This window comes from Oenanthe melanoleuca, chromosome 3, assembly GCF_029582105.1.
Source record: "Oenanthe melanoleuca isolate GR-GAL-2019-014 chromosome 3, OMel1.0, whole genome shotgun sequence".
NCBI classification, from domain to species: Eukaryota; Metazoa; Chordata; class Aves; order Passeriformes; family Muscicapidae; genus Oenanthe; species Oenanthe melanoleuca.
Genome location: NC_079336.1, coordinates 42,476,254 through 42,489,683, shown reverse-complemented (window position 1 = coordinate 42,489,683; position 13,430 = coordinate 42,476,254). Strand labels below are relative to the sequence as shown.

General features: G+C 38.5%; 1 protein-coding gene across 1 annotated transcript in view; it reads left to right on the top strand.

Moving 5' to 3' along the window:
- SEC63 (SEC63 homolog, protein translocation regulator) overlaps positions 1 to 9,231 on the top strand; it is a 58,138-nt gene extending 48,907 nt beyond the window's left edge. The window contains exons 17-21 of the mRNA XM_056486584.1: positions 647 to 802; positions 1,575 to 1,676; positions 6,496 to 6,594; positions 7,434 to 7,538; positions 8,111 to 9,231. Coding sequence (XP_056342559.1) covers positions 647 to 802; positions 1,575 to 1,676; positions 6,496 to 6,594; positions 7,434 to 7,538; positions 8,111 to 8,254 — 606 coding nt within the window. The 3' untranslated portion in view covers positions 8,255 to 9,231. The remainder of the gene's footprint in view (positions 1 to 646; positions 803 to 1,574; positions 1,677 to 6,495; positions 6,595 to 7,433; positions 7,539 to 8,110) is intronic.
- The last annotated feature ends 4,199 nt before the right edge of the window (positions 9,232 to 13,430 follow it).

Genomic DNA, 13,430 nt, shown 5'->3' with positions numbered 1-13,430 from the left:
TTTGGCTTCACAATATTTTCTTACTATTAGTTCTTATGCTGCCTTCTTGCAGGTGAATTATTCTGTAATTTCTACTTTTTCTTTAAAGATAAAAACCAAAGTGAGACTTTCTTCTGATAATTTAAGTATCTTGAGTAACTTTATGCTCCCACTGCATGGTGTTTTCTCCGCCTCATGGGCTATGTTGTAGATACTTTAAGTTCTCTGCAATTTTCTTAAGGCTTTATGAAATGCCATCCTGGAGTCATAGAATGATTTGGGTTGAAAGATCATTTGGCTTAAAAGAGCATTTAGTTCCAACCCCTCTGCCATGGGGAGGGTGGCACTCACTAGATTAGTTTGCCCAGGGCCCCATCCAGTCTGGCCTTGAACACTTGCATGGGTGAAACATCCAATTTGGGAATCAAATACTGTTTTTTCCTATTCCTGTTGCGAGTGCCATATGAAGAAGGAAAATGGCTTCCCATCCTCCTGTTAGCAAATGAGGTGGAAAGGATTAATCTTCACTGTAGACATAACTCTGACACAGGAAGAGTTGTAGATCATGTGACTCAACCTTAGGGCAGGTGCTGTGCATTTTGTGGACTACAGTAATGCAGACAAACTAAGTTAGAGGTGTTGTGTTTTTGTTTTTCTTTCCCACTAGGAAGTCGTGAAGGAAGAGGAGGAGGAGGTCTCTGATAAAGGAAGTGAATCTGAAGAAGAAGAAACAAACAGGGACTCTCAAAGTGAAAAAGATGATGGAAGTGACAGAGACTCTGACAGAGAACAAGATGAGAAGCAAAACAAAGACGATGAAGCTGTAAGCCTTACTTTTTCTTGAAGGGTAAGTGTTGCCTCTGGGGTTGAGAGAAAATGTGTTTTAATCCTCTGGCATCCCCTCAGGCTAGGCACCACTAGGATGAAGGAGTAATACCGGTTTCTGCAGAGGTTTTCAGACCTCATTGTGGTATAAGGGCTTTGTCATTGCAAGTTTGTTTCAGAGTAAGTAGTGAAGAGTCTTTTCAGCATGGTCAGAAAACTTATAAATGACATGAGAAAAAAATATTTCTTTCAGCTTAATGTGATTATTATCCACTGCAGATTTGTAACTTTAAGTTTCTCTTTTGAAATGTATTCTTTACAGGCAGTGGCTGTTTTATGCTGCAAAGTGCACAGTAAGCATGCAATAGTTGAACAAACTTGTACAGATGCTTGCTAAACTCTAGTAAAGTCAGGTTATTTGTTTGAAGCTGTAATAGTGTAAAAGGGAGTGAAACGTGGTGGTGGTAGATGTTTTCTGCACCACAGGACTTACAGTAAAAGACTTGAGTGACAGCTGAATGGCCCATACAGGGTGAGATTAAGCTGCTGATGGAAAAGGAATCATCAGGACTCTTATGGCTGAGGTAGAGAGTGTTTATAGGTAGTGTTGTAGATTTGAGTTTTGAAGAATGTGTGCAAACCCTGCAGCTCTGCTTTTTCCCTTTATAATGTTTAGTATTGCACGAGAACCAGTCATGTGGATCATTTTCTGTATTTTTAATGCAAAAGATGATTAGTGCACAGTAATTCTTTAACCTTATCCTTGACAGGAATGGCAAGAATTACAGCAAAGTATACAGAGAAAGGAGCGAGCCCTTCTTGAAACGAAGTCAAAGATAACACATCCTGTTTACAGTCTTTTTTTTCCTGAGGTCAGTAATAAAAAATTACAGTTCTGAAACATGAAAATTAATAGTAATATGAATTAATTGATGCTTTTATCTTTTTACTGTGAATATTGGGCTTTTAAAAAAATTTAATGCCTGAGAAAAAAATTAGTATTAGTTTTAGAAAGTCTTAGCTTATAAAATTAAATACTTTCAGATACTTTTCTAAAACCTATTTCTTCATTATTCTTTCTACCCAGTTCCCAGAGACTTACAAACCTGTATAAAACTTAAGGTGAAATATTATGTTGTTTTTAACTCTACATCTAACTGCAAGTGCCTGTGACTTGGGGGTGGTCCTGACCTCCCTCCTATGTTATGAGGAATCACAGGAGAGTTTGGGAGTCATTTGGATCAGCAGATAGTTTTGGCTTACTGGTTGACTTGAAGTCTCAATGCAGCAGTGTGGTGGCAGCAGAGTGTGCAGCTATGGAAGATGGGGCTGGTTGGCAAAGCTGTCTCTTTCCACCACAGTGTAGTCTGGAAGTGGCAGAAGTCAAGCGTGGAACTTTATAGTCTTTCCTATAGAGCTCAAAAATACAAGCTCAAATGTGGATAAGTGTCAGAGGAAATTATATATTTGAGAGTGGTGACTCGGTATAGGCTGAGGTGTGTTTACAGCAGCCTTTGGTCTTGAAAGTATATCTGATGTATCAGTTGTTACTTGCACTAACAGCTAGTCACTCAGTAGTTGTCTGAGAAGCCCTTAACAGCAGTGGAACCTTGAAAAGAGGGGATTTTTCCAAGTGGGGGGGTTTGTGTTCTGGGAAGATAAGTTAGGTCCTTGAGGTGACCTGATAGAGCCTGGAGGAAGGGGTATTTGGCCACATTTTCTTTCCTGGCCAGTGGTTTAGAGGTTTCCTTTGCTTCCTTGAAGTCTGACTAAGGAACTAATGTAGGATCTCTTCACTTTTGCTGTGTGATCTCCAATAACAGGGGTGAGATGCAAGGCTTATGCTTTCTCTTGTGGTTTAAAGGAGACAACTAAGATGGAAAAAAAGAGTAAAACATGAATTGAAAAGGAAAACACTGTGCATGTTTGCTCCCTCTCCTCAGTCTCCAGGGCTCTTCATGTCTATATCCTGTACAGCTTGTTGCATGTGCAAACATATGCCAGTGTCCACATGATTATGATCACATTGTTCCTGCTGGTTTTACCTGCTAGCAGCATTAAAAATCAAATTGTGGGAAGCAAGGCTTGTTACTAAAGACCCAGAGAGGACATGAGGCAAATTGTCTTCCTGAAGGCCTTAGCTGACATCTACTTTTGTAATGGCTGAACTTGAAGCTGTATTTTCCTCGCAGCTGGATGTACTCCCATCTCTCAGTACAGCTTCCACCAGTACACCAGCATAATGTAAAATGGTGTACTGGCATTCTGCTCTTCTGGCTGCCTTATATCATGTCAAATGTGCTGCAGAGTCTTAATACCTCCTTGCTGCCTTTAGTCATCAGTTGAAGCTCACAGACAGTGCCATGCCCATCACCTCAGGGGGGCTGAATATTTGTATTTCTTTTACTGAAGTGAGGGTCCTTTCAGAGACTTTGCTTATACTGTGTATAAAGCTGCATAAGCTTCAGCTGTTTGTAACCAAGTTACATATGGGTTTTGTGGTAAAAAAATTAAATACAGCTTGCTGCTAAAACGAAATCTAGGGCTGATCTGAATGCTTGAACTTGAAAGATACACACATATCCTCTCATGGTACTGCAGTTGTAAATTTTCCAACTTCTCTTCATTGATTTCATGAAAGTTGAATGCAGCTGTACTTTGTGCTGTAGCTGCAGTTGGAGCATGTTCAGATAGAGTTGATCTGCAACATCTGAAGAGCAAAACCCGTCATACTCTGGTTTTTTTATCTGTTATTTAGAGTATTATTTGTACTGTGGTCATGGCCAGTTCAGAGATAAAAAATTAAAGATAAAATGCTGCATTCCAGAATTTAAAGATGTTTGAGTAGTAGCTGAGCATAATAGTATTTGTTCTCAGGAGGCAGCCTTAATGCTGTTTCATCCAAGTTTTGGGGCAGTTGATTACTCTGCCAGAGATGTCTTTAATCTATGCAGGTTCCTAAATAATTATCTTCTGCTCCTGCATCCGTGGGTCCAGAAACCGCACAGATTGTAGTTTTGACATTTTGTAGGTAGGAACTGGCCTTGGTATTCCAATTTCATGAACATACTGGTTCCCTGGCATGCCAAACCTTGCACCCATCTGTTAAAGGGCTTTTTGCCCACTTGCCTGTTAGTTTGCCAGATTCTCACTGGCATAAAGTTTAAATTCCATCCAATAAGCGAGAGGAAAATCAGTCCTGCACAGTTGTCCTTTCTGTAAAAGAGTGATGACACTTTGGGGTCAGGAGCTTTACTTCCAAAAAGTTTACTCTATAGAGTCCTTTGAGCTTTAGATCAATGATTGTCATTTGTGCTGGTATTTTTTCTCCACTTGGCTCTTATTTTTTCTAGTTTTTTGTGAAAAGCCATTTGATTATTTTGATCTTTGTTTCTACTCTCAAAGGCAAGGTTTTTTTTTGTTTTTTTTTTTCTTTTTTTTTTGGAAGAACAATGTATACTAAGTCAGCACACAGTGTTTTGGTAAAATCAAAAATAACATATTGATATAACTGCAGGTCTTTTTTATTATGGTCACAGTCCTAATAGGCCCAAAATGGTGATTAGCCATTTCTGTAATGGAACTTGCTTTTACAGTTCTTGTTCATCTGTTCTATTTATACTGTTCATCTTTCTATTCCTAGAGGCCTCTTGGCTAAGAAATAAACACTTCGACTGCCTAGGAGTCTTCTTCTTTGCTACAGCTGTCAAGAAGATTGACAATATATTTACTGTTGAAACTTACAGATAAAATAACTTATGTCTTGTAATCACATGGGATGGTTTTTCTTAAAGAAAATCACTTGGAATAGTTGTAAGAAGGATTTAGAATTCTACACATTCTGGTCTTAAATAGCATATGAATAGGTTTTTATCGTGTTCTCTGTCCCCATTCCAAAAGCACAAGGGAATGCTGATGCTTCTCTGTGATACTTTTGCTTTTATACACTTGAAAATGGGCATTTAACATGTTGATTTAATTTTACATTTCTCTGTTCTGGGACTTGGGAGTGCAAATCAGTGTGTGAGTATCTTGCTGTTGTAAGTCGTTGAATATTTCAGTGAGATTGTGATAGTTTTAGTATAACAATTAGGCACTTCAAAAGAAAAAAGGAGTTAATTTGACTTTTGTAATTTTTCAACGTGTGATTTAAATCTCAGATCCCCAAACACTGGCTTCTAAAGTGTAAAAAAAAATCTAAAACTACTGAACTTTTAACTCTTCCAGTAGAGACAAAAATTCTTCAAATTCTACATATTAATAGCATTTGCTTCCCAAGTGTGGAATTCAGAAGTTGCTCACTGGTGGTGTTGAAAGTCCTTTCACTCAGTCCTTCTAATGCTGTTAGATTAAAAATGAAACAAAACCACCACTTTTTATGGGACACTGAAGCAACTGCGTGATTGTTTTTGATATAAATGTATAAAAATTGGCTCCCTGGTTTGGAGCTTTGACTTCTAACTGTCATAAGATGCACTTTTTAAGGCTCCAGTCTGTTAGAAACATGATGAGTTACCAAACCATCAGGGGTAGGTAAAAGTTAGTTTGGAAGACAGTTCAACATTTGGGTTGTCCAGAAAGAACGTGTGTACTCCCCCTTTTTTCTCTGAAGGGTAAGATTATGGTGTTGTGACTATTACCTGTCTACTAAAATACTTCTTCATAACCATGTAGAAGTCTTCCCCCTTGTCCCTCACTATTCTCACTTGTTTTAAACAAAGACTTAAGGAGGTATAGGGACAGGAACTTGCTTTGCAGTACTAAGCTGTTTTTTTCACGATAAAAAGGTTTCAGCTTCTATTAAAACAAAGTGGATTTTGCCTAAAATGAGTGCTAGAGGGCTTACCAAAAAGATGTAGCATTTAAATGAAGAACAGTTGATGTTAAAGAACTGTGTTTACCATTTGAGAATGGTTGTGTCTGCGCTGCTGAACTGTACCACAGTTTTAAAATTCTGACTTCGGTTGAAGTCAGAACACTATTTTTGTGCTGTCTTGTATGAAGGACCACACTAATTTAGTTTATTTTTGGAGCTCTTCTTTAGCATCTGCAATGGCAAAACCTTGAGAGCTGCAGCTATTTGGAAACCTGTGTGTGATGGAGAGCAGTTGTTGGGCATCCTTTACAAATATACATCAATATTGTCTGATACTGAGTCATTTCCTTGAAGTGAAATCTCAGTGTGTTCAAATGTCATTTTGGAGGGGGAAGCACTGGGACAGAGCACACTTACCTGAAAAAGACTTTTCTGTGAAGAGGTCTTTATCTGTCTTTACACTTTACTTGCTTTATATGCTCAGCTTTTTATCCACATTGGATTTCTGTTGAAGAACCTGTAGTTGTTTTATATTGCATGAAGTTGCTTGTTAGTCCTCAGTGGACACAATTCTTCAGAGTGATTCCATGTCCCACATAGTGGCTGAAGTAGAATACATGGAATGAAGCCTTTGGAGACCAGCAGTTACTTGTGATAACCTGTTTGCTTTCAGTGTGCAGTGTACACCATGTATTTTATTCATGTATATCCAAGAGTCTAAAAAAGCCACCAGACACAAACCTTACCTTTCTCTTTTTATTACAAAAACCAGTGAATCCTAATTGCCTGTTAAAAAGTGTGGGGGCATCTTTTTCTATTACTTCAATAATCCTGGTAGTTTTTGACTTTTGTTTTCTTTTCCCTCTTTCTGAAAGGAAAAACAAGAATGGTGGTGGCTGTATATTGCAGATCGGAAGGAGCAGATGTTAATATGTATGCCATATCACGTTTGTACACTAAAAGATAAAGAAGAGGTAAAGTACTTGGAGAGTTTTCTTTCTGGGCTATTACAAAACTGTTGAAGTCCCTGGTATGTAAATACATGGAGATTTTAATTTTTTTACACTTATCTCTTAAGATGGAAAACAAATTCTGTGCCCTTGATACAAGGAGAGAAGTGCCTTTTAACTATGAAAATTGATAATGGAGAAAGAAAAAGTAATTAAGATGACTTTGAAGTTTCTTTGTGGAGTATGTTGTTGGTTTTTTTTTCCCTGATATCAAAAGATGGTGAAAAGCAGTATTCATGGACAGTGAAATTCCTAAATTTATTCAAATTGTTAGAAATATTAAGTGTTCTCTTTCTGTATAGCAGAGACTGTGACAAATTAATTAGCTTTGGCTCATATGAACTTTACTGAACCTGTAACCTTTGGCAGTGTTCTTGCCACTTTTCTGAAAAATGAAGACCCTAATGTATTTGTTCTTCCAAATTAGATGTTACATTCAATTTCAAATAACATCAGAGTTAAGATAAAACTTTCAGCAGACTAAGTATTTTAACCTGTTTGGGTTTTTGAGGTTTATCATACAGCAGGGTGAAATCGTGTACTTAGTGTAGTTACTTCGCCTGATTCAGAAAGAAATATGATTGTTCAGTGATTGTTCAGCTTTCATGGCAGGTGTTGTGTTTGGGTGTTATGACTGCAGGTATTTTATTAGGTAGAGATATTCAAAGAAGTGTCCCTAGTAAGAAACTAGAACTTTCTATTGTTCTGTAGTAGTGCTCACTGTTCATTGGAGGACTCATGTACTTGTTTCAATGTGTCATTTGATAGCAGTAAGACTTAATGGTATGAAATCTCTTTTGTAGGTAGAGCTGAAGTTCCCAGCACCAGGCAAGCCTGGAAACTATCAGTACACAGTTTATTTAAGATCAGACTCATATATGGGATTGGACCAGATTAAACCATTGAAGGTGATGCTTGCCTGTGTTATATACTTGTATTATATTGTATTATTGAAAGCTACTTCATGTGGTCATTAAAACACCAGAAGTCCTGTTTATAAGAATTCAACCTGTCCTAATTTTAAAACAAGTGGGAAGGATCAATTTACAAATGGTTTCTGCCTAATGTATAATGGTAGTTTTATGATGGATTAAACGGGACTAAGATTCAAGATGCTCTCCATGCATGTGTATTTTAATTTGTGTTTTTCTAATGTTTATTCTGTTTCTGCAGTAAGGGTTGGCTGTGGCTTTTTATACCTTGAGGTTTGCCATGCCGCTTCCCTGCCCTTCCTTAGTCCTAGATTTATCCAGTTAATGGGAAAAATCTGGCATGCCTTGTTTCTAGAAGCAGTTTTTGGTTTTGTTTTTGGTTTGGGGAGTTGGATGGCATTTGTTTTATTATTTTGTTGGGTTTTTTTAACTGTTCTTTTGTGGGTTGCTTGTTTGTTTTGTGTGTGTGGATTTGTTTGTTTTCCCAACTTGCTGTTTATTGCCTGTAACCTTTTTTTCCCCTCTTCTCTTTCCTTATCCAATTACAGCTGGAAGTTCATGAAGCAAAACCAGTGCCAGAAAATCACCCGCAATGGGATACAGCAATAGAGGGTGATGAGGACCAGGAAGACAGTGAGGGCTTTGAAGACAGTTTTGAGGAGGAAGAGGAAGAGGAGGAAGATGATGATTAAACAAACTATTGATTGACTACAATATCTGCACACAGTGCAAACTCTTGGTCTGACTGTGGAACTTGTACAATTAACCAAGAAACACAGTACAGAAGCTTTGAGAAGGCTGAGTTTAAATTTTCTTTACCAATTAAGAGTGCATTATGTAACTTCTCAGTGGAGGTGAAACAAATCTGTTGCCATTGATACACCTTGGAATATGCTTATGGCTCATTATAGCCTTCAAAGTGCAGGATGGTGCATTTGTTTCAATTGAAAATAAAAGCTTTTTTATTATAAATGTCCAAAAGTGTGGGCTATGTATTGTCTGATCAGTTTAGGGTCCAATTTAAATAAAAGGTACTATTAGCTAGGAGCAAACTTTCAATCAATTTTTCTGCATTAGGAATTTATTTTAGAAAATGTTTTGGTATATTTGACATTACAAATCTCTGTTGATTGAAGCAACATTTGCTCAACTTTCAAACTTGATTGGTTCTGTGGTATTCATTAACTATTTTGCTGTGATACTGCTCACATCATTCATAGCTTTAAGAATCTGTTTTACTTAACTTGATCATTACAAATTGGCATCATATCCATTGCCACATTCTATATATTCCAGAGGGCTGCTTTTTTAGGACTGTTGCCTTTTTATGCCCGAGATTATAATGGAAATCCTAAACTTTCTTGACTCTGCCATAGGATACTTACTAATGGCTTAAAACATTTTTAAGCCTTTATTTTGTCAGATCAGCAGGAGATCTGAGTCTTTTGATAAACAGAATGTCTGTAAGTAATTTTGGGACCACGTGTTATGTAAGTTAGTGGCTTTTGTGTAATACCTTTATAAAAGGTACATGCTGAAAGCCGAAGTATATTCTTAATTCTGAATCTACCTGACACCGCCAGAAACATTTTAAGGGTAAAATACAACATGCAGAGAAGGCATGTTTTGTATCAGTTTTGAATTCCCATCAATAAACTGGACAATTTGATGGCTGTTTGCATTTGTAATAGTGTGCATCTTTGTCTGAGATTGTTGGTTTGTTGTTTTCGTTTATTGTTTGGGGTTTTTTTCTGCCATAGTCTTCCGAAGGTTGTAAACAAGACAGTGATTCTGTTCCTACCCCTTTTAAAGAAAATAAAATCAAGTTTAATTAGAGAATAAATTCAGGGAGGAGAGCATCAGGGCTATTAGTGTATTCTGTGAGACTTGACAAAAGCCGTGGATGGACTCTACCTTTTCTTCCTCTCAGTAAAACAAATGAAATGTTGCATTTCTATACTTCAGAAATACTTATGAGTGTTCTGCAAGTAGGAATAGCTGTATTTCTGTTCCTGTATATTGGACTATGAAAATACAATGCTGTAAAATGTGACAAATTCACTTGCAGGAAAATTTCCATCCTATAAAAATTGCCCAAAGCCAGAATAGGTGCACACTAATTTTTGACCTTGTTTGTTAGAAAGGGTTGTCACTTTAAATTAAAATTTATATTGTTACAGTCTTTGTAATTACAATAGATGCAAATAAAATTTGAAGGTGTTCTAATGAGATAATGGTATTTTTCAAAGTACTTCTGAAGTGCACATTGTGCAGAAGAAACTTGTAAACTGTAAGCAGTATCAGGTATTCAAACTCAAGAACGAAGACTAAGTTTAAATTAGAAGGTTTGTACACTTGGTTCCTTTTAACTCCAGTTCTAACTTGCAAAACACAGCAGAGAAATAGCAACACAAAAGCTCTAGCTGTATTCCATAGGCTTTTGAACCAAATACTGCAGTGGTGAAAGATGATAAGAAAGAGTCTGATGATTCTTCCTCAAGCAAGTAGGCAAAGTGAATGCTGAGATGACTGAACAACCCATTCTGAAAGTCTGCAGTTGTTAAAAGTAGGAGGGTGGTGAGTCAGGAGGTAGAGGTGGTAATAAGAGCATTCTGGATGGGTTGGGCACTGACCACTAATCCCTAAATTTTGCTGTTAACAGTCAAGGTATGTAGTGGCAAGATGTGAATGCATTGAAATTATTTTAATAAGAGAAAAAAAAGAAGAATCATGTCCCTGGTCTGAATATTGAACTGGTTTCCTCTTGAAGATTGAAGGTTACAGCTGGGATAACACTCTAAGTCTGCAAACTGGGGATACTTCTGTTGAGCCAACAAAAGCTAAATCTAGTACTTCGAAGGTGTGTCTCTTGTGTGGTCAAGGTAACGTAGTAAAAAATGTGAGGAGCAACTGAGGTGGTATTGGAAATTTCACATTATCATGTGAGAAAGGCATGCTGATACTTTTTCTCATGGAAATACCAGCTACGTGGCTGTGCATGGTTTTACCACACCTCCCAGGAGAGATGCAGAAGGGGGCCAAGGAGGTACTGAAGAGCTTCACACAATTAAACCCACCGAGTTGCAGCTGCAGTTACTGAATTGTTGATCTTCTGTTGCTTGGTGTGTCCATTAATTACTATTTTTATTAACAATAGGAATTGTCATTCAAACATTGAACAACTCCCTCCTGAATAACAGTTAGCAGGATGGGTGAAACTTTACAGGAAGAAGCAGCATTTTGCATTCACTGTTGTATAAGACTCACTTTTTGATGGGGTTTAGGAATCAATCTGGCCAATTTTCTACCTAAGTGTTCTGAAACTCTGGGCTAGTAATTGAAGAACAAAAAAAAAAATCTGGAAATAAAATCTGCTTTCCTGCTGCACTCCCTGGGCAATAGTGACTCAGGCATAACTGGGAAGTACCTACTGTTCTTTCAGCCTGAACAGATTTGTTTCTGTCCTTTTTGTAGCCTCTTGTTCTAGGCCAGAGGAGGCAACTGTGCAGAGCCTGACTGTCCTCTCAACCAGAGGTGCTGCAAATACCTTCAGGGCTTGTGGCACTTCCAAGGGGTAAAAGCAGGACTTGGCTGGGACAGCAGGAGGGTGATGCAGTGTGACTGGCCCTGCTCCTCTGGCCTAGCTCAAGGATGGGTGCAGCCTGCTGTGACTGCAGTTAGTAGAGGGAGGCACCATGACTTGGGTTTAGGCTGCTAAATGCTGCTTGTTGAACTAAGTAAGTGTAGCTAAAAGGAAGAAGTTATAAAAATGAGGTTTTTCTCTTGGGTTTTTTGTGTAATATAATTTAAAGTTCTGCCTCCCCCTTCCACCAAGCGTTGACAATGGTTGATTAATATTAAAGGAAGTAGTTTAATAACTGGCAAGTGTCTGTGAGTGGGAAAACCCATGAGCTGTAGTGGAAGAGAAGGTGTTTTTCTCAAGGAGCAGGCGCAGTTCCCGGCCGCGCTCAGCAGGGGGAGGCAGGGGCATGGATTTCTTCAGGAACTCCTAGGATTTTTCCAGGACATACCTATCGGATTTGAGCTGTAGGTTTAGTTTTGTTCTCCCCCTTTCTGGAGGGGAAGAGGGCTTCTATGGAAATTTCTTTGATTTTTTTTTTTTTTCTTTTCAAGAAACGACTGATTTCTACATGTTTTTCTGTGATTTGTTTCCCCCCAACTCCTTTACTGACCATTTAAAACCTGCTGAAGGTGACACATTTTAATATTGGGATTAATGTATTACTGTTATAGATTTTATTTTAAAATAAAAACCCGAGGAAGGCGGAGCTTTCTTTCTTAGCTGTAATTGGGATGTTAATGGGCCCATTTTGAGCTTTAAACATTGCTTTGCAGTAGTTTTTGGGGAAGTGTGTGCAGAAGGTGATTGTTGTGAAGGTATTTGCACCTCAGCTGTGTTTTAAGCTCTGCGGAGGGAGGTATCAGGTGGTTCCACCATGGGGATGCCCCTCCCTTGAAGAACTGATTTATGGGGTACAAAGCACACCATGATTCCTGAAGTTTTATATGATTGGCAGAGAAATATGTAAAAATGCCCCTGGCAGCAGTGTCTTTAAAATCTCTTTTCTTAGTATTTGTTGAGGGCTTGGCAGAGCACCCAAGTGCTGGATAAAAGCAGGTGCTTGTATGGAACACAGAGAAGAGGGAACTGGCTCGCTCATGTTCAGTATTGAACTCTAGCTGAGATATCATATTTGTTCACACTACATCTATTGATATTCATGGTTGCACCTAATTTCTTCTATGCTATGATCTTTTGTTTTAAGATGCAGTTTGAGCCAGCAGACACTATTGAGTTAGTAGAAATAATTTTGTGCCAAAATTGTTTATATTTTTCATTCAGTTCAATAATAGAACTATCATTGCAATGAAATATATTAATAAATCTAATTAGCACTATGGATTGTAAAGCTAATGATAATATTTTAAAGCCAAATTGCATACACTCTACCTAGAATTTGATTTCTAATGTTTGCTGAATCAGAAAGCACTGAATAATTTTCAACCTTTCACTGTGTGTAAACCTTCCACAAACATACTCTAATCATTAAACAGGGAAGACATTACATGTACATTGCATGTGTGGAACTCAACAGCACAAAGGAAGCTGCATGGACCACATTGAACGACTGGTTTTAGTTCATCCACCTTTCTTTAAGATAAGGTGTGAGTGCTTTTCTTTTTATGCAAGCAACATAGCTAGATGCTTCAAGTCATGGAGGCAGTCAGGGGAGAGCACCTGGACATTTTGTAGGTACCTCCTGCAAGGTGGTCCCTGAGCTGGAAGAGCCCAAATCCCTCTGGGGCATTCCTGGTCCCTCATGGGCCAGTGAGGATCACCCAGGCATTGTTTCTGGCTTTGCTGGGGTGTGGTTATTAGTTCCTCCAAAGTCCAGGCTGGTGTGAGGCCACATTTAACTTAAGGTTGCTGAAAATGCAATGCTGCCCTTGCTGTGAAAGTTTGTCCTGGTTTTTAGGCATGGTTTTCCTTCACTGGAGTTGTTCATATGTATGCCACAGACACAGCATCTTTTGTAGCCTTTATACGCCACTGAACTCCATCAATCCACTCTGCCCTCTGTGATGGAAACACACCCAAACATGAGCAGGGATCAGGAATGGAATGAGGCCATACTCACCAATATGCCAGGGTGATGCTTCCTGCACCTGGGAAATGTGTTAACAGTGAGTGAGACTTTGCCTTCCACCTCCAAGCATCCAAACTGAGATGCCCAGGTTTATTTGTGTGCCATGCTCCCACCAAGGAGAGACTTGCAGAGTGGGAGGTGTGAAGGGCCAGTGGTGAATTGTTTACTGGGTATTTTATTTTTTCCTTCCCAGCACACA